Source organism: Lepeophtheirus salmonis, chromosome 6 (assembly GCF_016086655.4).
Source record: "Lepeophtheirus salmonis chromosome 6, UVic_Lsal_1.4, whole genome shotgun sequence".
NCBI lineage: Eukaryota > Metazoa > Arthropoda > Copepoda > Siphonostomatoida > Caligidae > Lepeophtheirus > Lepeophtheirus salmonis.
The window spans coordinates 27,772,371-27,797,270 of NC_052136.2; the positions used below are offsets into that span (position 1 = coordinate 27,772,371).

Consider the following 24,900-nt stretch of genomic DNA (forward strand, 5'->3'; position numbering starts at 1 on the left):
CTCCCCCCTTATCGTAGCTTTTTGTAACTGATCTAATGAAGCGTCATGAAAGACAGAGAGTAAAAATGAGGGTTTGCTTAGGAGTAATAAGAGTTATAAGAGTAAGTCCTTGTTGGACTCGGAGTAGAGAGTAGAATTGAGGATCAACATCCGAGCTATTATATCATAAATGTCTTTGTTATATAGAGAGTGGGATTTGTGTTTATTTATTTCCTCAAAGGATTGCTTACAGCTGTCATGACAGCTAAGCTGCTCTCCTCTAAAACATTCTTCGAATTCAGCATTATCAGAATTTGTAGCAATTCTAAATTTGTAAACTATATACTGCTGCTTAATGTAATGACACGTTTAAAACGGTGGTCTTTAGATCATCTTTGACTTATATTTTTTTAAGGAAATAGGTATAAAAAGGTTCTAAATGAAAAAATTTAATACTGTAATCATATTTGGAAGCTCCGGCTTTTCTGGATTTGTTCCCTTGTAGCCGTGAGAACACTCCCTTTTACTCTTCCCACAAATTGTTCTTCTTTCGTGTTTTTATCAAAAATGAATGAATGAACCACGAACAGACAGGTTTCTGACAATGAATGGAAAACAAAAAAGAATGTATGGTTCTAGCTAAATCGGAATAATTTATTACGCATTTTGTTGTCAGCTATCAATTATTCTGTTTCTTTTCCTCTAATCAGTATTCTGAACCAGTTCTAATTTCGTTTTGTTTCATCACATTTCGTCCCATTTTCGTTAAATTGAGTCTCGTCTATTTTTCGTTCAACTCCTAATTACTCCGGTAAATGCTGGGTACTACCGTTAGTTATATAGTAATTCCATAGGGTTACTAGTTGGAGTTTTAGGACTTATTTTGCGTTTCTTTTTGGTGGAAAGTTTTCGAAATAAAATGCAGATAAAGACGTGAGAGGAGTTAAAGCGAATTAACTGCATCGTCAGTTTTGGGCATAATTCATTGGAAGTATTTAATTAAGTCTATATAATTCCATGAAATATTAGAAGGCAAAGGGGTATGACTCATAGTTGACCACAAAACTTGAACATACAAGTTTTGTCAGTTGATGTATAAGGGCATTTGCAATGCAATCTATGATGTATTGATGATATTGATACAAAAAATACGACTGAACATATTCCTCTATTACATAATAGTTATTATATGAACTTACAACAGCTGACCCATAATTGTGTTCATATCCCTTTTTTTTTTTTTTGTTATAATTCATTAAACGCTTCAATGACAAAAACTCAAAATAGAAAGGAATTAATTAAGAGTCACGTTTTCAAAAATCAATTAGTCATAAGAATAGTAAAATAAATAGACACGTGATGTCATCAAGAAAACAAAAATATTTTGAAGCTGAAAATGATGATTTATCGACTTGGTAACAACAGGGGTATACAAAAATCCTTATACTGCAGGTCCAAGTTGAGTCTCAAGTCTTTGCTCACATGAGTATTTTTATTCAGTCCAGTTCAAGTTCTCAGGAAATAAAACATACAATAAGGAGTACTTTATATCCAGTGAAAAATAAAAAAAATAATAGGAATTTACAAGAAATTATTTTTTTTGGAAAAAAAAATTCAAAAATCTAGTTGTTCACAAAAATCTTTCAAATATTAAATTTTTTGGAGAATAATTTTAAAAACCCATAGTTATTCACAGACAATTACATTTTTGGAAAAAAAATTGAAAAATTAAATTAAATTTCAAATATGTAATTTTCTAGTAAAAAGGAGAAATTCATAAATTTGGGGGGAGGCTACAGACTCTTGAGCCCACCCCCTGCTGACACCCCTGGATACCCACCTAAATAAAGCTGCTCCTGCTTTTTGGGACATATTTATATACCTCTGAGCATGCTTCCTGAATAGAAAGTGTTGACCGGTTTCATTTTTTTATATATCTATTAAGCGTTCGTTCCAGTTAATGCAAACTACTTTTGCTATGGTAGCATCAAATCCTTCATTCTCAACTTACATCTATATACAAGGGTGGCCTCAAAAAGTTTCCGACATAACAAAGATACAAGACATTTTTAATGAAATTTGATGTATGTATTTTTCAGCATAGTCTCCTTGTAATTTTACAAATTTGTTCTAGCCTTACTCCCATCTATGTAACCTGTCATAATAGTACTCGGGCTTTTTCTCTGCAAATTAATTGTTCACGAGACGTTTTTTTGTTTTTGGTCCAATTATTAGGAATTAGATTGACTTAAACGTGTCAAATTTTAACACAACCACCCTTTTTATGTCTGCTACTATTAGAAGCTATTGAAAGGCAAAAACAAATTTTTAATAACAGCATGGTCCCCAATTGTGTACATTTTCACAAAACCACTCACATCAAATCACTCAAACGACTGTTACGTAACAACTGCACGTTCAAAATGGCGAAAACATTGGTTAGTAACTATTAATAAGTGCTAAATAGATGTGAATAGCTTTTATATACGAGTGCTACCATCTTGACGTTGAGAACAGATAACTTTTCAGACCACCCTCGTACATTTCCCTGCATAATTTTCTATTGACTTCACTTAATGAGTGATCCATTGACAATGAATTTTATATGATAGTACATATAAACGTTGATTAAAGTTGTCACTTATCACATCAGCAGAAGGATAGAGGAAGTTATTGATAACAACTGAAATATTATGCATGCCCACATCCCTTGCTTCTTTAAATATAATCATATATATTATGACTATGATATTCAACAACTAATATATGTACCAGTATTGAGACTCAGTCCAAGACCGATCCCCCCCCCCACCGTTTTGGTCTCAAGTGATTTCTTTTATGACTATTTACAGTGTGAAGACTCATACATCAGAAAATTTTAGAAGCCGTTTTCACTTCTTCATATTTTTTTTGTACAATTTTTATGGCAAACTTTTGAATCAAAAGTTCATAATTCAACCATTTTCTACAGATTTTATTCAATGTGTCACACTCCATTCTGAATTATGGCCTTGATGAAGTCTGAGGACAATTCGTTCCACTCCTCTGTGATCACAGCCTTCAGGGCATCGACGTTTGGTCGATGAGTCTTGTTCGTCTTGCCGTCCAAGAAACAACAAACTGCAAAGTCCAGGGAGGACACGTCGGGTGAGGACGAAGGATAGAAGTCTGCCTGTCACAAAGTAGCAATGATCTCCCTGCATAAATGCAGCATGTGTGTCCCAGGATGCCGTCTTGGGTAAACACATAGTTGTCCCCAGGGAACGTGCTCTTCAACCATGGCAAGATATGCTGTCCGAGGACCTTGTAGTAGACGTCTATGTAGACTTTTTTTGTTGGCGTTGAAGAAGTAGGGAGGCATCTTGCTGCCGTTAGACGCCAATACGCCGAGGACCATGACCTGAGCTGGATGTATGGTCCTAAAGGTTCCCTTGATTAAGCCATGAAGCGATCATTTCTCTTGTTCAAAACAGCGTTAACTTGTCACCTCGCTGGCAGAGGAGATCACACACTCTTTCCCGTTTTGCTTGTTGCTCGGACATTTTTGATCGTACAAAAACAAAACAAAGATCAAATTGTAGCTTTTTTTCAGTTTTTTATAATGGCGCCATATGAAAATTTTTCATACTTTTATAACTGAGGCTAGACGACCTCGAAGAGGATTCTAATTTATGAGTCCTCATCCTATAGACCGATGTTTCTTTCCAGAGTGTGAACACCAGACTGCAGACCGATATTTCTGTCCAGAGTCTGAACGCCAGACTTTAGATCGAAATTTATTTTTTTTCAAATTTTGGACCTGCTTTTTTGTTCTCAATATACAAACCGATTTTTTTGGTCTGAATGAATGGACCAATTTTATCTCCTATTCTGTAGATTTATCAGTTATAAACAAATATGATTCATGCAACAGATTTAACTTCATATGACGTTATTCTAGGTTGATGTTCACAAATTTGAAACACAACTGACGTCATCAACAATTCATCCATATCAACTCACCCGAATTTTAAATGAGACTGCTTCATTGCAACTTTATTTACGACAGATCCAGACTAATTTTTCCTTCAGGCCAAGCTTTTTTTCAAGGACCAAATGCTATAAAATATAACCGCTCATACCATTCTCATATCATTCTAGAGATTTAAGACCGAAATCTAGCATTAATATCTAGACGATTAGTTATAGGCGATGGAACAATATTTTGGACATAATTTTGATGTCATGTCATTTTTTGTAAAAATATATATTGAAAATTGAAATGTCCCTCATTTAAAAAAAGGTTATCAAGAAAGATCAACAAAGTCAAGAAAATGGTTATATTTTAAAAAGAACAAATCAAAACTATTCGTACAAAATTCGAACTCCTCAGTCAAAGAAAAAAAAAATAATAATTAGCTCTCCTACACCTAAAGATAGGACATATCATTCCTTTCTTGGATACAGGTTGCTACAGATCCTAACATGAAAATATTAGAATTAATTATGGGTACCCAATTTTTGGATCAAGAACCGAAACCAAAATGATTTTATGAACATTTTACCCGAAGTTCCCACCTTAATATAATATGATTACGGTTACTTTTTTACTGAGTCCGAAATAATGAGTAAGCCAATGATATTAGTTATGGTATCGCTAGCCTATATTTGGGGTGGGGGCTCAAGTCCTGGAGCCCCTAAATTTTTTGTCATAAATATATATAAAATAAACCTATTTTTATAGGTAATCATATAGTCGTTTATGTTGATAGAGCTAGTAACGCCCCTGCTTATTAATATAAGAATAGAGTTATTTGTTATTATTTAAATTATCTTCATAATAATTTTGGACACGTCCTTTATTGTATTTTGTAACCTATTCTTCTAAAAAGAAACAGAAAAAAATCACTAAACGAATTGGTGGTTAGCCAATTCTTTCATCTATGGACTTTTTATTCAATTTTTGATCTACCAAATGATTATGGGCCTATTTTCTGTTTATTTTCGTTAGAAATTTTACGTAATATACTAAATCCCCAAAAATCCCGGGTACTCCCTCCTAAACATATAAAAGGTTAGACCATCATGTAATCGGGCTTGCTAGAATTTTCAATCTGATGTATTGTACCGACTGTTGTGCAAGACAGGGAGATTTTGACAAAACGCGCAACCACTCATAGTCTTTGACGTCACTATTGCTAGAATTTTCAATCTGATGTATTGTAGCAATTGCTGGGTAAGACAGGGAGATTTTGACAAAACAAGCAACCACTCATAGTCTATGACATCATTATTGCTAGAATTTTCAATTTAATGTATCGTACTGACTGCTGGGCAAGGAAACCCGATTTCGACAAAACACACAGCCACTCATCTACTATGACGTCAACATTAAAAGCATGGTTGGAGTCAAAGATCAGCCGTACATGCGCTATGGTATAACCTTGTATTTCTATTAACCTTGGGTAAAGGGTACGGGGAGTGAAATGCTAGTGCTCAAATGTACTGGGAGTAGTCTCCCTGTTCCCGATTTTTTTTTTTTTTTCAAAAAGGGTAAACATTATTTTATTCCCTTCCCCAATGCTTAGACCTTCCAATGTCCCTGAAGTCCCCACCTCTTCTACTCTAGATACAATGTAGACCTTTTAATGTGGTATTAATTTAAAATGTTTTAATTTAAGGACGGTGTATCCTTTAGCTACTCTTGACCTTAACTTTAAGAATAAATTATCATGACCTATTAGAATAAAATAGTAATTAAAGATAATCCTTCAATTTAAAATTAAAAGCAAGATACCTATACACACATCTCCAAGATTCAATTCCACCAAAAATATTTCTTTTTGAGCATGAATCTCATATATATTAACAGAAGTATCCAAACTTGTTCGATTTTTTTAAAGTTTAATTAATTAGTTTTTCTTTAATGCCCATTTTGAAAACATAAAAGGTCCGAAATCTAATTTTGACAAAAACAAAAGTTACTTGAAATCTACATGGCTGTTTTTTTCATATGAATAAATTGATGACTTTTTTATTATAAAACGTCCTCCCTGGGGTTTGGATCAACAAAGAAGGGGGATTTATAAATTTGTATAACTAGTCTAGAATTGGATGATATTTTAAATAATTTCCCATAATATCCTGTATAATAAAAAAATATTTTTCGATCAGATATTCCGATCCGACTCGATATTTTACAAATGATTAGATCTATTTGTTTTGTATTGTCAGAATTGGTTTGCTTCGTTTGCCAAGAGATTCATATATTAAAGATACATTATTTAAAAATTAATATTTATTAGTAGGTTTTGAGTGACAAGATATCTCTAGCTGAGGAAAGATTTAGATACGAGGGTGGTCTTAAAATTTTCCGACCTAACAAAGATACAATACATTTTTTCTGAACTTTTTATTTATTTTTCAAAGAGTCTCCTTGTTATTCTACACACTCATCACAGGGATGCTCCCATCTCTGTAACCCATAGGAATAGGACTCGGGATTTTTTTCTGCAAAATAATAGTTCACGAGATAATTTATGTGTATGTCTGAATTTACTCTGAGTTGGATTGACTTAGACGCGTTAAATTTAAAAACAACAAGCCTTTATATGTCTGCTATTGTTTGAATCTATTTAAAGGTTACTCCCTCAAAAAAAATATTGAATGACGGTTTGATACTCAATTTTGTCCATTTTTACACAAAAAATACTCAGAGCGTCCAAAATGCCTGAAACTTTGATGAGTAACTGTCAATTGATGCTAAATAGATGTTACTAGCTTTTATTTACGAGTGCTGCCATCTTCACTTCGAGGTCGGAAACTGTTCAGACCACCCATATCCCATTATAAATTCTAGTCCTGGATGCAAAAGGCAGCGGAAGAATTTAATCAGACATGGGGTCCAGCAGTTCACCTGCACTACCCGTGGGCCCGGCTGTATTTTTGGATATTTAGGGCTTCTCTGATGTTCAGGGAAGTGGTTGCGGATAAATTTAAGTCGACTCGGTACCCAGCATTTCCCCTTTACCATCTGGTTTTTTTACACAAAATTATATGTTGAAAAATAATTAACTTTTGTATTCAAATGTAGATATGAGTCCTTACATGAAAATAAGTTATAAAAAAGTTTTATAAAGCCCTCAATTTTTCTTATGCACTAAAAAGTCTGATACACATATTTGACCCACACATTATGTCAAAAATGGTACCTTACTTTTTTTCTTTAACTGAAATTTTCTAGATTATTTTTTAATGACATATTAATACTACTTGAGTAATTGATGGATAAGACACGTATTGCTTACAAGGAAAGCATTACATTTGAAAAGTAATGCTTTTCAATTCTTTGGGACAGGCCTCAAACGCAAAAATACACCCATTGTGTAAATAAAAATTAACTATTGCAATGGGAATAATAAGATATTTTTCCTCTAGTTATACAATAAATCTATTTCTTTTAAGGGATTCAATACAAGTTACTTTGATTTTATTCAGAAAATACTCTATATTAGGCCTTTTTTATAAAATTAATAATTATGTCATTTTATTGACTCTTATTTTTATACTTAAAAAATAGACCTAATCCTTCTTGAAATTTCATCTAATGCAATTGAAATTTTCCTATTATGACGTGACATAAATATTCTGAGCTTTTTGGCTATTTGCCGATTCTCTTCTTTTTTTTTTTTTTTTTTTTTTTTTTTTTTTGCAGTACTCTGCTAATTATACTAAGAAGGAATCATGCATATATCAATGTATTAATGCTGAAAGGCGGCCAGTCTTCATCCTCATAAAATATAAAGATGCCTTATGTTTCATTATGAATATGGGGTGGGTTGAGGGAATGAAGACCCCCCCCCAAAAAAAGTAATAATTAAGGAATTTTTTTTTACTAGTTATTTTTTTCGTCAATTATGTAGCAGAGCAAAAATTTTAATATATTAAATTTTTTTTGAGAAAGCTATGGATTTTCGAATTGAATATTTGAATATTTTTTCCAAAATTTTTAATTTTTCTGAATGAGTAAGGATTTTTGAAATTTTTATTTCCAAAAAATGTAATATTTTAGATTTAATTTCTTAATTTTTTTTGTGTGTGTATGTATGGATGTAGATTTAAAAAAAACATTATCTGAATAGCTGTCATGACGTTTTATTAGATCAGCTACAATCAGCTGTGACAAGGGAGGAAGGAGAAAAAGAAATAATCAAGGATATTCACAAGAACTACTCCAACTTCGATCCTCAGTTCTACAATTCAATTCCGAAAAGGACTTACTATTCCAACACGGCAACATGTCCTCAGAGTTACTCTTTTATGAACACCCACGCATATTCCATAAAGTTTTGAATATAATAGAATCTATTTAGGAAAGGGTGTTTACTAATCAGGAATTAAATAATAATAATGACAACTGCTAAGGAAAAGAAAATTCATTCTTCAGATTACCAACTTCAGAAAACGGGCCAGTTAAAACTATGGAGCAGGTGAATCACGGAAAATCAGCTACTTTTCTCTGTGCAAAGAGTCTAAAAAAAAGGACATTGTCGAGCAGACCAGTGTGATCCGGAAACAAATTTTTTTTCCATATTTATAAAAACGTAGATTACTTTATTTATAATAAAATATGTTTCTTTGAATTAATTTTTTTTCTTATTAACCCTTTTTCTCATAGCGTTACCCAGGAGCAACACTTCAGAAAATAGTACTTATTATTATTTTCTTTTTTTAATCAAAAAGAGGATGATCTTCAAGAATTTTTGGGTCGATATGTATTTAAGGATAAATATTAATGCATTTTAGCATCGGATATACCGTAGTTTACCTGTTTCAAGATTGTTGTAATCCTTTAAATTTCAATAATCTTTATATAATTATGTCAAGGAAATTGTAACTGAATTATTTATTACTAGAATATTAAAAAAATATTTTTTATGTATTGAAATTCTAGCTAGTATTCTTAATTAGAAATAAACAAATTTCGAACTTAAATTTTAAATATGATTAGTGTTTTATATACTTTCTAATATTGTGTTAGTTTTTAACCTTTTTTAAATTATATTAATATTTTTTTCTTGGGATATGTTTCTTATACTCAAAAAAGTATTGGGAAGTTTTATATGTCACCAATTTTTATTCCATGAGAGAAAGGGTTAAATTCATTTAAATTTTCTGATCAAATATAGTATATTTTTGAGAACAACAGCCGTTTTGTTCACAAAATATTACAAATTTTCAGTCTGGTATCCCATTTATGTATGTTTATAGGTACTGGTCGTGTTGTAACAAAAAGTCATAATTTTTTTTATTTAATATAGTAACTATTATGAATTTTTGCTAAAAAATGTAATGATGTAAAAATTAATTTACTTGGTTGGATATAGACGGAGTAATTACATTTTTCTTCCCAAAAAATTAAAACCTTTTATCACCCGCAATGAACACACTCATTTATTTGTTGTTTAGTCTATTTGAACACTAGATGGCGCATCAAATTTCAAAACAAAGTCATAACAAACATAACTTATTATTACTAAATAATTTATCTTGTAGTTGATATTAAGACTATTGGAATTACGAATAGTATGATAAAATTTGGATACTTAATAGATAAAAGACTATAGTTTACTTCAGATATACCCAAAAATTCCTCAAATTAACCAAAGAGACTCGGAAGTCGAAAAATATAAACAATCAGACTAAATGATACAAAAATTACTGAATAACAGTTTTGAAAAATATTAATATGGTAGAGCTTCTTAATTTCGGATGTGAAAGTTTTTTGTAGTGGCGTCCTCTACGTTTTTAACACATAAAATCAATAATGATGATTTTAGAACCTTTTCATTTAGGGAGATGATTTTTAACCATTTTCCTAGTAAGAGGAATGGCATCTCCATCCCTATTACAACTCGAGCACTATTTATTGGTCATTAATATGGGACTTATTCATTCATGAAAAACTTTCAAAACTTTATAGCGCCCTCTACAATGCATCAAATTTATTAATATTATAGTCTCAGTTCACCAATTGAATAGTACATGAGAAAACTAAAAAATAAATATTATCTACAAGGTTGTGTGACAGTTTGTAGCCTATCTAATTGAAGTATCGATTGCTTGAGGGCGCTGGTGTCGTGTAAGATTATGTCAACTGTCCTTTACCCCACTCAATAATATACCTCTCGTGACTTCCTCCCTCCTGTCCTTGCTCCTTGTTGAGCTCTAATAATGTCCAGTTTGAATCCTTAGAATCCAAGGCTTAAAAAATTATTTTCTGGCTATTCACTTTTAAAACTAATAAAATAGTAATCTTTATTATTTAACTAGTTTGTTAAAAAAATAGCGTTTGCTGAGAATAATTTTTAGGGCGCCCTCTATCGGGTAATGATAATTATCATACTTGGAGTTATATTCTTTAGCTGCAACACGGGCCACTCTCTGATAACTTATTTAAAACTTTTAGTATCTTTAAAAACACATGAATATTTTTCAATTATTGTCAATTTAGGGCTAATGAAAGTGTAATTAGGGTTATTAAAATTATAGAAGATTGATTAGTGATGATGCCACTGGTACATATCCATGATGACGGTCATACCAAAAAATTGTTTTATAGTACAGTCCAAATCGGACTCGTTTTTAAAATATAGGAGGGAACAGTACAATTTTGGAACTGTTACATCCCTACTAACTATTAGTGTTGAAACTCAGTCCAGAACTGATTTTTTTTTTTTTTTTTCGGTCTTAAGTGATTTTTTCAAGACCGATTTGTTTCTGTCTCATTCTAATAATCGATTTTTTTCATATATTTTCAAAGACTGAATCTCTTTTTTTTTATATCAACCATCATTGTTATTTTCATTATATTAAACAAAGATCTTATATAGATCATAAATATTTGGATAACCTTGAATATCTAAAAAGTATATTCTAGAATATTTTTACAATACATTCAGAATCTATCTATTCATATTATATTACAATATGAAATGATAACCATAAAACTAAAATATACAACATTTTGACCTCGTTCTGCCATTCTAGGGGTAATGGACTTCTTCAGGGCCTCTACAGATGAATGATACTTGGTACTGGCCTCATGGTCGATCCTTCCCCAAGATAAAAATCGCATGGGTTCAGTTCCGGGCTGTTTGCAGGCCAATAATCTGGCTCCAAAAGTGAATACATTTTGTGGCCAAGACATCCAGCACTGTTAGAAATCCCTTTACCTTCATTAATTATTGAATTAGTAGTAAGTGTTCATTTTTCAATGGACCATCCGGTAAAATGGATTTTTTTGGGACCGATCTAGACCGACTTTTTCTATGAGACTGGAAAATACCAAATTTCTTTAAAAGACCAAATTAGTTCATTCCAACAAAAACCATAACAGTCTAGGATTTTCAGACCAAAACCCAACATTACTGACTATGTATTATTCTAATTAATGATTCAAAGTTGGATATAAAATAATATTATAAGCTTTATCGTAATATCATAATTTAATGCATACAAAAAACTACACCCATTTCCAGGGTCACGACATTCCTTGAAAAGAAAGGTTGTTGCATTGGCATTTTTGAAGATCATCATGAATAAAAATCAAGGACTTGGTTTTATTATCATTGGAAAGTGGTCTCCAATTGAGGTTTTATTTAGTTTTGTAGCAGGAATGTAATCCATAGAATATTATATTATTAATTAAAAGTATAAGTCATATTCATAATGACTCGTCATTTTTTTTAAATTTTTATAGTTAATGAGTAAATTAGGTTTGTTCGAGAAATAAAATCAGATTCTTTGTTCAAGCACAGTATTAACCCATTTGCATACAACATGGCGCCACCATACTTACACAAAAATACAATCTGTGTTTTTCTTTGTCAGCTGTCGATTCTTCTTCTAGTTTCCCCTTATCAGAATTGAATGGTGGAATTAGAATGATCTCTTTTAAGCAGTGAACAATTCCCATAAATTATTATTGAATATTTAAAAGACGTGCAATGTACAAAAGATGGCACTACTGGGCCGTATCGAGGTTATGTTTATTTAAGAACATCTTTTAGAAGAATACACACGAACTTTCAGCCAGATCAGTCTATTTATTTCTGTTTGGCATTCGTTTGAATCGAGGGATCGGCCGGAAAGATTTTGGCTACTGTCTAATCCTCGTCGAATATCTGAAAAAGGGAAAAACTATTACAAGTACGTGTAATAGATCCTTATTTGACAGTTTCAAAACCAAGCTGCAAGAAAAAAGACAGGATTGGCGCACAAAAAAGTCCTTTTCCATCACGAAAATGCACCAGCTTACAAATCAGAAGTTTCGGTTTCAAAATTAATGGAAATAGGGTTCCAACTCGAGATGCCCACAGGACTAGCAATCTCACGTAACTTCACTCTTCTGTCATACATCACCATATCATGGATCTTAATAATCACTTCTGGAGTAGTAATCTCAACTGTGTGAACAGAACGTTCAGCGTCGTTTGTGCCAAATGGTCACACCCAAAATTTTGAAATCACTTATAAACTGTTCTAATCGATGGTGAAGAGTCCCCATAATGTTTATCAAGCTCCTTTTTAGTTCCCTTAGGCGTCATGAAGTAGTGTATAATCTACACACAGAATTCTTTTTTGTCTTTTTTTTGACAATCACTCCACTACCTCGAATCAAAGGAATGCCAAATAGAAAGAAATATACCGATCTGGCTGATGTTTATTGTGTTGTCTTCCAAGAGATGATTCTAACTAAAAATAACCTGGATACACCCCAGTAGTTCCATTTTGCATGTAGTACTTTTCAAACGAAACTTGTATAGTCGGGAAGAAATGGTTTACTAGCAACAAATTTTGGACCTTCCACCCCCCCTGGTTTTGGGAGATGTAAGGTTGCGTGATAAACCCCCTGTATTTTGTTGTATACCGATGATTTTTCTATTTATTGTCCCCCCCCCCTTTCCAATCAGTGTTCTGAATATTGATTGGTTGAATTTGAATTATCTCTTGTTAAGCTACTATAAAAAATTGACTAGTAACACAATAATTAGAAAGAATAGGCTAAGAATCTAGCGTCATCACTACACTAAAGCACAAAAATATAAATTTTATTGTCAACTGTCAATTATAATACCCTTTTTATTATAATCAGGGTACAGAACGTTGATTGGTTATTAAATGTAATGACAAAAAATTAAGGAATTAAATAATTTTTTATTTTTACTAATATATGTAATATTTGAAATTTAATATTCTTGAAAAATTTATAAGGGATTAGCTGTGGATTTTAAAAAATGTTCTCTAAACAATTTATTTTTTTTGGGAATAGGTATGAATTTTTGAAGTTTTTTTGTAAATAGATTTGGATATTTGAAAAAAAAAATTCCGAAAATTAACGTGGTCACCCTGACAATTTGAATAATAATGTTTCGGGGCTGTCATGACATTTCATTAAATTAATTGCAATAAACAATCCAACTCATTATATAGCAAGGTTATAAAATGTATAGCCTGGAATTACTCCGATTTTTCAACTTATTTTCCCCATATCATTAATTGGTTAAATTTGAATTAGCTCTTGTTAAGCTACTTTGAAGAATTTTTAACTATTATTGAATGGGTAATAATTCAGGGGCACACACAAGGGGTAGGCTGGAGGGGCTGTAGTCCTCCCCAAATTAAATAATGTCTACTTTTTAATAGAGAATTTAATATTTGAAATTTTTTTTCAAATAATTTAATATTTGTGAATATGTGTGAATTTTGAAATTCTTTTCTAAAAATTTAATATTTAAACTTTTTTCTCAAAAAATTAAATTTCTTGTGAATAGCCGTGAATTTTTGAATTTTTCTTACAAAAAATTAATATTTGAAATTTTTTTACAAAAAATCAAGTTTTTTTGGAATATTAGGATTTTTATATTTTAATTAATAAATTTTGGTGAATTGCTTTTGACTTTTGAATACAAAATTAAATATTTGAAATAAAAAAAAAATTATTAAAATTTAATTTTTAAATTATAAAAAACAAGCCCCCAAAAAAAAAAAAACCCAACTACATTACCCCCTGTAATTTTATAGTTAAAAAGAATAGACGTAAGTTATTGTAATGTACAGGGTGTCCACGATAAATTGGAACTATCTTAAAATTCAACCTGCTTGATAAAAATGGAATTTGGAGTGTATTTGTTAATATGTAAAAAAGTTAGACATGATATTAAACAATAAATTTATTCAACATCTTCTCCCTCAGCAGCCACCATCTTCTCCATCCTGCCCCTAAAGGATTTGCATGACCTGATGACTTCCGCGGAATCGACAGCATTCCACTCCCTCGTAATGGAGCCCTTCAGGTCCGCGATGCTCTTGTGGCTGAACTTGCACACCTCCCTCTCCAACTTCCCCTACCAGTAGTAATCACACGGATTGAGGTCGGGTGAGTTGGAGGGCCAGGTGTTGCGATCCCAGAAAGTGATGTCGTGGGAGTTGAAGAGGTTAGTGGTCCTCATGGTGATGTGTGCGGCGCTGAGTCTTGTTGGGATATGAACTCCCTCCCAGCAGCCGTATCCTTCATCCAGGGGATGACGAACTCCTCCATGACTTCGCAGTACCTTATCGCGTTAACCCTTTCCTTGGGATTGAAGAAAAAAGGAGGCATCACCTCACCGGTGCTGCAGATGACACCCAGGGGCATCACGGAGGCCGGGAACTTTGTGGTGAAGACCGCAGGGACCTCTTCTCTCTCCTTGGCAAGCCACCTGTCATTCTGGACGTTGTAGCTTCTGTCAACAGTCCAGTTCTTCTCGTTGGAGAAGAAGACAATTCTTCCTCCATGGCTCTTGAGGTCATTGAGGGTACACTTATATTTTTTGGAAAAAAAAATCAAAAATTCAAATATTTAATTTTCTAGTAAAAAGTCAAAATTACTTAATTTACAGATTGATTTCGTACCGACATCAAACTATATATATAAATATATATTATTTGACCGACATACGTTCAAGGTGACTATATATTATGAATAATGCCTTTTTATTAAATTTGATTGTGCAGGGGCGTGCCCACATAAAGAAGTTTTGTACCAGAAGATTTTTTTGTTCGGAAGAAAAATTTAAAATTGTTTTAAGGATTTCTTTTCTAAAAAAAAATAAAACGGTCATTCGACCAAATTTTCATTTTTGAACCCCTGTTGACTTCATCAATAGTTATTAGATTGTGATGTTTAATTATAATTATCTCTTATATATTTGAATACTTTTTTTTTTATAGATTATCATATTTTGGGACCGATAGCCCACAAACTAGCCCGAACCCCAACACCTTATACCCCGATATTTTCTAGTCAAACCCACCTCCAGTCTAGAGTGAACTTTTTTTAAATGCACAAGTTTGCAACCAAAAAATGAGATAGATGATATTAAATGTAGGATTAACAGTACAATTTACAATGTACAATGTTCCTTAGATGTTAGAATGGTGTAGTTTTTCGATATTTTAATAAATTATAAGTATTCTGTGGCACATCGATTAAAAGTATCAAATCCCCTCAGTTATATTACTCATAAATACATACTAACTATGCAATCTGAATAGATCAAAATGAGATAATAGTATCAATTAGTAGTTGGTGATTAGAATGATCAATTTTGTAAGTAAATAATACATTTTATGACGAAGAAATTCCAACTTGTACAATTTACTAAGACAAGTTACAACTTGTACAGACATCGCAACTTGTACAAAACATATCGGTCTATGATTTCCAGACCCAACACCAACAAGACTACTATTTACTCCTACTGACGCGCTCTGCTTTTCAAGAGCTATATATTAGCTACACAGTTAGCTATATTTTGATCTTGGTCACAAATAAATAAATATAAACTTTGCATCGCGTGTAGACGATTGAAGGCAAAAACATGGAAGAGGACCTATTTTCCGTGTTTGAAGATGATCCGCAACCCGAGAAACGTCTCTTTACTCCGGAATCAGGAGGATCAAAGGCAGTTGCAGAAGGAAAACAGGAAATTGAGTGAGTCATTCATCATTACATATGTGTTCAATCGGAATTTCAATGAGTACCTTCCATTTTCAGCGGAGAGAAGCTCGTAGATGAGATTTTGGGGTAGTAACAAGCGGACGGGATCCCCAGTTGACAAAGATGAAGCCGGGTCTGCCGACCTAAAACGCTCTAAAATAGAAGAAGAGGCTGAAGGCGACAATGCTTTGTCCTTGGTGGAATCCGCTCCACGGATTCGTATTCAGTCCCTGGAAGGAATGGTGGGATGTACTCACGAAGTGGCTCTTCCTCCGGGACAAGATTATATTCCCCTTTCTCCCTTAAAGTCCAATCCGTACAAAACTTATGCCTTCGCTTTAGATTCTTTTCAAACACAAGCCATTGCATGCATTGAGAACAATCAGTCTGTACTCGTCTCAGCGCACACTTCCGCGGGAAAAACCGTGACTGCAGAATATGCAATCGCTCTTTCTCTCAAAGAAAAACAAAGGGTTATTTATACCACACCCATCAAAGCTCTTTCAAATCAAAAGTATCGAGAGTTCTATGAAGAGTTTTCTGATGTCGGACTCATGACTGGAGATGTCACCATCAATCCCATGGCATCTTGTCTTATCATGACGACGGAAATTCTACGGAGCATGTTGTATAGAGGGTCTGAAATTATGAGGGAAGTGGGATGGGTTATTTTTGATGAAATCCATTATATGAGAGATTCGGAGAGAGGAGTCGTTTGGGAGGAGACTATCATTCTCTTACCGGATAATGTACATTGTGTATTTTTATCTGCTACCATTCCTAATGCTAGGCAATTTGTCGAGTGGATCGCGCATTTGCACAATCAAGTAAGGGTTGCTTTGCTTTTGCAATCGCACACATTTATAACAACATCATCATATTATTTGCAGCCGTGCCATGTTGTATACACCGACTATAGACCAACTCCTCTTCAACATTATATTTTCCCTTCTGGAGGAGATGGAATTCATCTGGTTGTGGATGAATTTGGTGTATTCAAGGAGGATAATTTCAATCAAGCTATGTCTGTCCTTCAAAACGCTATTGGAGATTCAGGTGCTGGTGATAAAAAGGGGAAAAAAGGTGGAATGAAACCACAAAACAACTGTTACAAAATTGTCAAGATGATAATGGAACGTAATTTTGCACCCGTGATTGTTTTTTCATTTAGTAAAAAAGAATGTGAAGCTTACGCACTCCAAATGGCCAAATTAGATTTTAATAGTGGTAAGGTGTAAATTTTTTTTGCTCTTCAAATATGTACTAAAAACATATTTTCTAGCTGAAGAGAAAAAACTCGTGGACGAAGTCTTTCAAAATGCAATGATGGTTTTATCGGAAGAAGATCGTGCTCTACCCCAAGTAGAGAATGTACTTCCCCTTCTTAAACGTGGGATTGGTATACATCACGGAGGATTACTCCCTATTTTGAAAGAAACTGTCGAAATTCTTTTTGGCGAAGGACTTATTAAAGCCTTATTTGCCACAGAAACATTTGCTATGGGCTTAAATATGCCAGCAAGAACAGTTTTGTTTACAGGGACTCAGAAATTTGATGGAAAAGATTTTAGATGGATAAGAAGTGGAGAATATATTCAAATGTCTGGACGTGCTGGTCGTAGAGGTTTAGATGACAAAGGTATAGTTATTCTAATGGTAGATGAGAAAATGGCTCCGTCCGTTGGAAAGAATATCGTTAAAGGTCTGCCTGACCCAATTAACTCGGCTTTTCATCTCACTTATAATATGGTACTGAATCTTCTAAGAGTTGAAGAAATCAATCCTGAATACATGATGGAGCGGAGTTTTCATCAATTTCAAAATTATTCAAATATTCCAAAATTATATGAAAGTAAGACAAAATATTTTCCATTGCTAAGAACATCAAAATAATAATTTCATTTAATTATAGAAACGAAAAGTCTAGAACAAAAACTCGAAGAAATTAAGATTTCAGATGAAGAAGAAATCGCATCTTATTATAGTCTTAAAGAGCAATTGAAGAATATGAGTAATGAATTTCATTCTTGGTTAATTAAACCCCAATATATTGTACCTTTTTTACAATCTGGGCGACTTATTTCTGTCAAGCACGGAACAAAAGACTTTGGATTTGGCGCCGTTGTTAACTTTCGAAAATTATCTGGTGATAAAAAGCAAAACCCAAGTTTAGAAGCAAGTCAAAACCTAGTTTATATCATTGATATTCTTCTTCACGTAACTAAAGAAACTTCCAAATGTAAATCCACTTATGATTTGGAGCCTGCGCCTCACAATACCAAGGGAGAAATGGTAGTTGTATCCATTAAGCTGGAACTCGTTCAAAAGATATCAAGTGTCAGGATATTTATGCCTAAAGATATTCGACCAATTGAAAATCGTTGTTCTGTATTAAAAAGCATTCAGCAAGTATCAAAACGATTTGGAAGCGAAATACCTTTACTTGATCCAATCAAAGAAATGATGATTGGGGACAAAGACTTTAAAAATATAATCAAGAAAATATCAACATTTGAAAAAAGACTCTTATCTCATCCTTTGAGCGGTAATCCTCAGTTAAATACTATTTTAGAGGAGTATGGAAGCAAAGTTGAGCTCCAAAAATCTTGTGAGTCTGCTCGAGAGGAACTTAAAAAAGCTAAAAGTCTGCTACAAATGTCGGATCTGAAATGTATGAAACGAGTTCTTAGACGGCTGGACTATTGCTCTTCAGCGGATGTTATTGAAATGAAGGGTCGAATCGCTTGTGAATTGGGGACGTAAGTAATTTTTTTCTACTATATTATGAGCAAAGAATAATCAAACAATGTATATTATTTAAGGGCGGATGAACTCCTTTTGACGGAAATGATTTTTAATGGTGTGTTCCAACCTCTTACTCATGCTCAATGCGCTGCTATTCTCTCCTGCTTTGTATTCGATGAAAAATCTGACTGTATGCCGAAATTAACGGAAGAGTTAAGCGGCCCCTTGAGACAAATGCAGGATTTAGCTCGTAGGATCGCTAAAGTCTCCAAAGAAGCTAAAATTGAAATCGAAGAAGATGAGTATGTTGAAAAATTTAAACCCTACATGATGGACGTCGTTCATGCATGGTGTAAGGGTGCTTCATTTGCGACTGTGATCAAAATGACGGATATTTTTGAGGGTAAATATATATTCATTTAATATTCGAATCCTTAGATATTACTCTGAAATATCTTTCTTTTTTGTTATGGATCTCAGGAAGTATAATTCGATGTATGAGAAGATTGGAGGAGTTACTACGACAGATGGTTCAAGCATCAAAGAATATTGGTAATACAGAACTGGAGAACAAATTTTCGGAAGCTATTAAATTACTTAAACGCGATATTGTATTTGCTGCTAGTTTATATCTATAGTTAAATATATATTTCTATATTTTTGGCTACATGAGATGGCAATTTTTAAAGAATATAAATTCATTCAATCCATATCCACGCCGCTCCTCTATGCTGAATAAACTTCATTTAGTTTTCAAATTTAATCTCCTTAACCAATTGTTGTAGTGGCACAGTAGACTTGCTAATGGTTTTGTTAAAGGGTACGATACTTGTGCAGTCTTCTCTATTCATTCTGTTGTGATCACAAGGAAATAACTGACAACCATCCTTGGTCCACTGATCAATGGCTTTTTGAACAATAATCGAGCAGTCTTCTTCAGATAGCTAAAATATAATTATTGATTAACGCGAAAGCTACAGAGGGCTTGCAATGAAAAAATACGGACGACAAATATATTCGTATAGAAAGAGACCGAATAATTCTACATATATTTGTCAGTATATAACACTAACGAATATGATTAAAATCCTGTAATACGAATACTATGGAATGAAAAAAATGCTATGTTGTTCATGACGCCAATGTTTCTCCGTAAGTGTTGCTTGCAGAGCATAAAAATCTTCCGAGGTGAACTTAAATAAAATATTAATATGACTTACAACATAAAAAAACTTACTTTATCAAATATTTTTAAGCCTTCACGCCAATCCGCGCTCTGTTGTAGTCTGGAATTACATAACTCCATAATAGATATGGCGACAAATACTAATATCTTCATGGATCCTCCGATAACTTTGTCCCATACTTTAACTAAAACATTCTCATGAATGACTCCGGCAAAAGCTCTACTTATCCATACTCGAATAGGCAAATTGTTGAGCAAATCAATTTTCTCACAGTATGAATACAGTTTAGGGTGAATATTTGACAATTTTTTGATAAAACTCTTTTCAAGATCATCCATAATTCGTTTAGGATGTGAATGTAGGAACTTATGTAGCTCTTGAGATAGGTAAAAGGACGCCACTTCTGCGGAGTCTGTAATTTTAACCATGGAGGTTGCTATTGTAGTAAAGTTGCATGATGAAAGCTCTTTAAGCTGAGATTTGACATCGAATTTTATCCAACCTTGACGAACAAGGAATTGGACGGTAAGTTCTTGTGGTAAGGACATATCGTCCGTTATTTTTTGCATTCGTTTTTCCATTTGCTTTATATGGAAGTAAGGATTTTCTTTCCACCATAACATTTCTGATGAATTTTTGGAATAAATAGAAGAGAACTCTGCAAAATAAGAAGATAAACGATATCTAAAGTTAATTCTGATTAAGAGTTTCCGTACCATAAATGACTTTCCAAACCTCTAATCTCATAATGGAAGGAACAGAGAACCTCAAACAGAACTGTTGTAGTTTTTCAATACTCCTTGGTTCTTCATTGAGGAGAGTATCAAGCGTTTTTTCATTCAGTCCTTTGAACCCCACTCTTTCGTAATAATGTGTTCTAAAGTTGCGTTCATCATTTCTTGACATTTGACTACATCATTATCATAGTATATAAAAATATAACAAGAAATTAAGATAAATTATTTTATATTAATTATCAAAATATATTAAAATACATATTTATTGTATTTCCCTCTAATCACAGACATATATAATGGGTGGGTTTGTGAGCTAAAACAAATAGGAATAATAAAGTTTCTGTATAAAAAAAGTATTTATGGTTTAGAGTCCATTTTTCTATGTCGTTGCATTTTGGATAAAACAGCATTGTATGAAGTTTTCATTTTTCGAGCAGATCCTTTTAATTCTCTATTTTGTCCACCAAAGGGCTTAGTAGGTGTGGCTACTTCCTCATCGCCTTCTATTCCAAAATCATAGTCTGCCATGGCCTAGAACGGAAAATAATTTAATATGAAAATTTTGAATATTATGGCAAAGCTCACTTTATTATGAGCAGCGGCAGCCTCTCTTTGAGCAACAACAGCTTTTTCCTCCTTGATAATGTTTTTGCGAAGACTCTCTTCGTCCACTTCTTCATCGTCACTGGGCGGCCGCTTCTCGGGAATCTTCCACTGCAAGTCCAAATGCCCCTTTTTCGAGAAGATTTCCCATGAAGACAGAATATGATCCACTTGAGGGGTCCAATAAAGTTTTCCCTTTGAACATCCAGTGGTCTGATAGACTTCCTCGTCAGAATGGGATTCGAACCAAGACTCTTCGCTCATCATATCATTAAAAACAAGAGATCCCTGAGGTTTCATCTTGAATGTATGTGTACATAGAGGGCGCACATATATTCTCACCTTCTCTAGCAGGAGATGCTTCACATTCTCAATGCTCTAAATTTTAAGTCTTTCATTTGACATTTAGCAAATTGACCAGGCTAGGCGCCAATGAAGCCATTCAGATCAATGATAATACTTCATATTATATCATAAAGATCCTTCATTTCTTTAGAGATCGCTAATTCATTATACATATTTAGATATCCGGCAATTCTAATCTTAATCATTTTATTTTTTCCCACTTGATTGCTACAATTTGTAAATGTATATCAATTATCAATATTTTGAGCAAGTAATTATTACTTACCAGATGATGGTACTTGAGTTCATATTTTGAAGACTAGCAACTCGACTTGATCCACACAATCAAAGACTCACGACTGGACTTGGACTAGAAAGCTTTATACTAAACTCAAGAAAAGTCTTAAAAATATATTTTCATTATGGACACTATAACTATTTAATATTAATAATTATGGAGTTGAAATGAACTCAAAAGAAATCTGAGGACTCGAACTGTACTCCATGAAAATATTTAAGAGTGTAGACTTGTGAGCAAAGATGGTCAATACTTGCTTGAGAGTAGTTCTTTACAGTGTGCTATTAAAATATTGAATCCTTCTTTTTAGTTACGTTTTAAATATATATGTATTTCGAATACAACGTGTCATAAAATATTATTTTATGATTTGCTTTAATTAAATAAACTAGTCTTTAATTATCTGTTGTGAGAAGTGAGCTGTTTGCGAGCTAGTTTCTTTTATGTAAGCAGAATCCATCCTACTTTAATCTATATAGTCTACTAATTCAGTCTATTTTAATCTCTAATTAACTAAAAACTTAGTATATTTTATCTGCATAATTAATGTATCATGCACATAATAATAATTAAAAGATATATGTGTAATTTCTCCTTTTATTCGGAATCAAATTATTCCTTGTTTTGGAAAAGAGTATGATAATTGATAACTGATTATAATTCATTCATCTTATTAGTTTTGCCTTAGTAAGGGATATTCAAAAATCCAGAAAAGGAGAAAATCCCAATTATTTTTTTTAATTCATAATTTATATCATATGTATAAAACGAAATATTTCTAAATCAATTATAGGCTCTGTATTCAAATTTCTGGGATGAGTATTGATACCCAAGAATTTTAGCTACAGTTGAAAACCTTTATTTGATTTAAGGGACTTATATTGGCCCCGATATGACTCTTTTCAAATATTATAATATATAAATTTCTCAATCTTTTATTTTGAGGATGAATTTTATCTAGATTAATTGCAATTTGCACCAAACTTAAAGGGATAATTAATAAGAAGAATTTGTTGATAGATATGACCGATAATCATTTGTCGAAGAATACAAATTTAATCCACACTCAATTATGGTGAAAATCCTTCTAGCTTGTTTAGCTTGTTTTTGTGTTGACGGGCCATTATTGTGCATGCAACACATTTGAAGGCTTAAAAAATGAAATCATATATATGTATATCAGATGCGTAAACTAAATGCTTATATTTCTATTGCGCAAGTGTTTTGTCAGTATCTGGGGAAGTCCTCTGGAAAATTGTGAAGTGAAGAGTACTAGCAAATAACAAGAGGTAGACATTATATTGTGAAATGACTTTACCATTGCTCCGAACTACGTGTCAGTTTCTTCATCGTAATCGAAGCCCCTGGTCCCTCATGTCATCCCTCCTCGAATATTCTCCCTCTTCAAGCTATGCTGCATTTAAAGATATATTTTCTAGATCCAAGAATATCGTCGTTCTTACAGGGGCAGGTATCTCTGCTGAATCCGGAGTTCCCACTTTTAGAGGACCTGGAGGCTATTGGAGAAAATATCAAGCACAAAACTTAGCCACACCGGAGGCTTTTAGAGCTGATCCAAGCCTTGTTTGGGAATTTTATCATTATCGCAGGGAGGTTATGCTCTCAAAGCAACCAAATCCTGCACATATAGCCTTGGCTCGTTTGGAAAAAAAGTTAAAAGAGGAAGAAGGAGGACTTAAGTAATTAGATAATTAATTATTCATATTGAACTTTAATTCATTGTCTTTAATTGGTTCATGACAGGAAGTTGATTATCATAACACAAAATATTGACGAACTCCACAAGAGAGCCGGATCTACTAATATACTGGAACTCCATGGATCACTTTTCCGTGTACGCTGCACTTCCTGTGGAATAGAATCCTTAAACTATGATTCACCTATCTGCCAATCACTTCTTGGAAAAGGTGCTCCCGAACCCCATGTACCTAGAGCTGGAATTCTAAAAAAGGACCTACCTAGTTGTACGGAATGTGGAGGTCTACTTAGACCTGCTGTCGTGTGGTTCGGAGAAAGTATGATATTGTATTTGATTTTAGAATTATATTATATGAATAAGTACTGAGTCAATTATTTATTTTTTAGGATTAAATGATCGCATCTTGGGGAAGCTCACGATGCTATGAACCAATGTGATTTATGTCTTGTAGTGGGTACATCATCTGTTGTTTATCCTGCTGCAATGTTGGCTCCAGAAGCTGCTGAAAGAGGGATTGCTGTTGCAGAGTTTAACATGGAGCCCACACCTGTTACAAATGAGTTCAAATTCCATTTTGCTGGTCCTTGTGGAACTACACTTCCAAGAGCACTTGGTTTAGACTAGAGTAAGGACCATGATTTAGAGGATCGGTGGAGCCATTCTTTGTAAACATAGCAAAATTAAAACAATCCCGTTTCGGGCCCCGTGCTAAAAAAAGATCAAAATTTCTTTAAAAAACTGATTTCCTGTCCATCAACACAAAAACAAGCTTTAATGATTTTTCTCAATATTGAATCAGGATTCCTTATGTATTATTTGACGAATTATCGTTCATTTCTATGAACAAATTCTTTCTGATTAATCCTAGAGAGAAAATGTAAGTTGCACTACTTCAAGTAGCAAAAATGCATCGTTACAATTAACCAATTGAAAAGGTCAAATGAAGTATCATAAATGAAAAGAAAGTTCTAGACTACATTCTTGGATATCTCAAATCATCCCAGAAATTTGAAAAACCAGCCTATAATTGACTGAAATAAGGATTGTTTAAGTGTTAACTTACCACATAGTATACTTTAATATTCAGACACAAGTAATGATCATTTTCCTATGAATATTTAAAAATATTTATGGATTTGTAACATCGATTGGAACATATCATTTATTTTCTTAAAATAATTAATTATTATCATTAAGAGTCATCGTGTGTTGTTTTTTATATAAATAAATACTGTTGTTAAATAATGACCATACTAATAGAGCGA

General features: G+C 33.1%; 3 protein-coding genes across 4 annotated transcripts; 2 read left to right on the top strand and 1 right to left on the bottom strand.

Moving 5' to 3' along the window:
* Nucleotides 1–15,800: 15,800 nt before the first annotated feature.
* On the top strand, nucleotides 15,801–19,455 carry Mtr4 (exosome RNA helicase Mtr4). The gene is made up of 7 exons (XM_040715224.2): nucleotides 15,801–15,994; nucleotides 16,058–16,827; nucleotides 16,891–17,227; nucleotides 17,283–17,852; nucleotides 17,913–18,759; nucleotides 18,823–19,148; nucleotides 19,226–19,455. Exons 2-7 carry the CDS (start codon nucleotides 16,075–16,077, stop codon nucleotides 19,381–19,383), a joined length of 2,991 nt encoding a protein of 996 aa, XP_040571158.1. The 5' UTR covers nucleotides 15,801–15,994; nucleotides 16,058–16,074; the 3' UTR covers nucleotides 19,384–19,455.
* On the bottom strand, nucleotides 19,339–22,215 carry TBC1d7 (TBC1 domain family member 7). 2 transcript variants are annotated; one of them, XR_011780910.1, is made up of 5 exons: nucleotides 21,904–22,215; nucleotides 21,255–21,845; nucleotides 20,668–21,200; nucleotides 19,983–20,590; nucleotides 19,339–19,689 (listed from the first exon to the last, which is right to left on the bottom strand). XR_011780910.1 is itself a non-coding variant. In XM_040715225.2 (4 exons), exons 1-4 carry the CDS (start codon nucleotides 21,924–21,926, stop codon nucleotides 19,492–19,494), a joined length of 1,023 nt encoding a protein of 340 aa, XP_040571159.1. In that variant the 5' UTR covers nucleotides 21,927–22,208; the 3' UTR covers nucleotides 19,339–19,491. The 2 variants fall into 2 exon arrangements, 1 of the variants encoding a protein (XP_040571159.1); XM_040715225.2 differs by lacking the exon at nucleotides 21,255–21,845 and having other exon boundaries at nucleotides 20,649–20,842; nucleotides 21,904–22,208.
* Nucleotides 22,216–22,262: 47 nt separating this feature from the next.
* LOC121120378 (NAD-dependent protein deacylase sirtuin-5, mitochondrial) lies at nucleotides 22,263–24,894 on the top strand. The gene is given in 5 exon segments (XM_040715238.2): nucleotides 22,263–22,360; nucleotides 23,136–23,615; nucleotides 23,680–23,951; nucleotides 24,022–24,033; nucleotides 24,036–24,894. Coding segments are annotated over 4 exon segments (900 nt in total). The 5' UTR covers nucleotides 22,263–22,360; nucleotides 23,136–23,223; the 3' UTR covers nucleotides 24,260–24,894.
* The last annotated feature ends 6 nt before the right edge of the window (nucleotides 24,895–24,900 follow it).

Excerpts from the sequence above, each read along its gene's own strand:
- Mtr4 (XM_040715224.2), top strand. The coding sequence starts at position 16,075 with ATGAGATTTTGGGGTAGTAACAAGCGGACGGGATCCCCAGTTGACAAA. Across the intron at positions 17,853-17,912 it reads TATTCCAAAATTATATGAAA|AAACGAAAAGTCTAGAACAA; the intron begins GTAAGACAAAAT and ends ATTTAATTATAG. Across the intron at positions 19,149-19,225 it reads AATGACGGATATTTTTGAGG|GAAGTATAATTCGATGTATG; the intron begins GTAAATATATAT and ends TATGGATCTCAG.
- TBC1d7 (XM_040715225.2), bottom strand. The coding sequence starts at position 21,926 with ATGAACTCAAGTACCATCATCTG. Across the intron at positions 20,591-20,648 it reads GGTTTGGAAAGTCATTTATG|AGTTCTCTTCTATTTATTCC; the intron begins GTACGGAAACTC and ends CTTATTTTGCAG. Across the intron at positions 19,690-19,982 it reads GCTTAAAAATATTTGATAAA|CTATCTGAAGAAGACTGCTC; the intron begins GTAAGTTTTTTT and ends ATTATATTTTAG.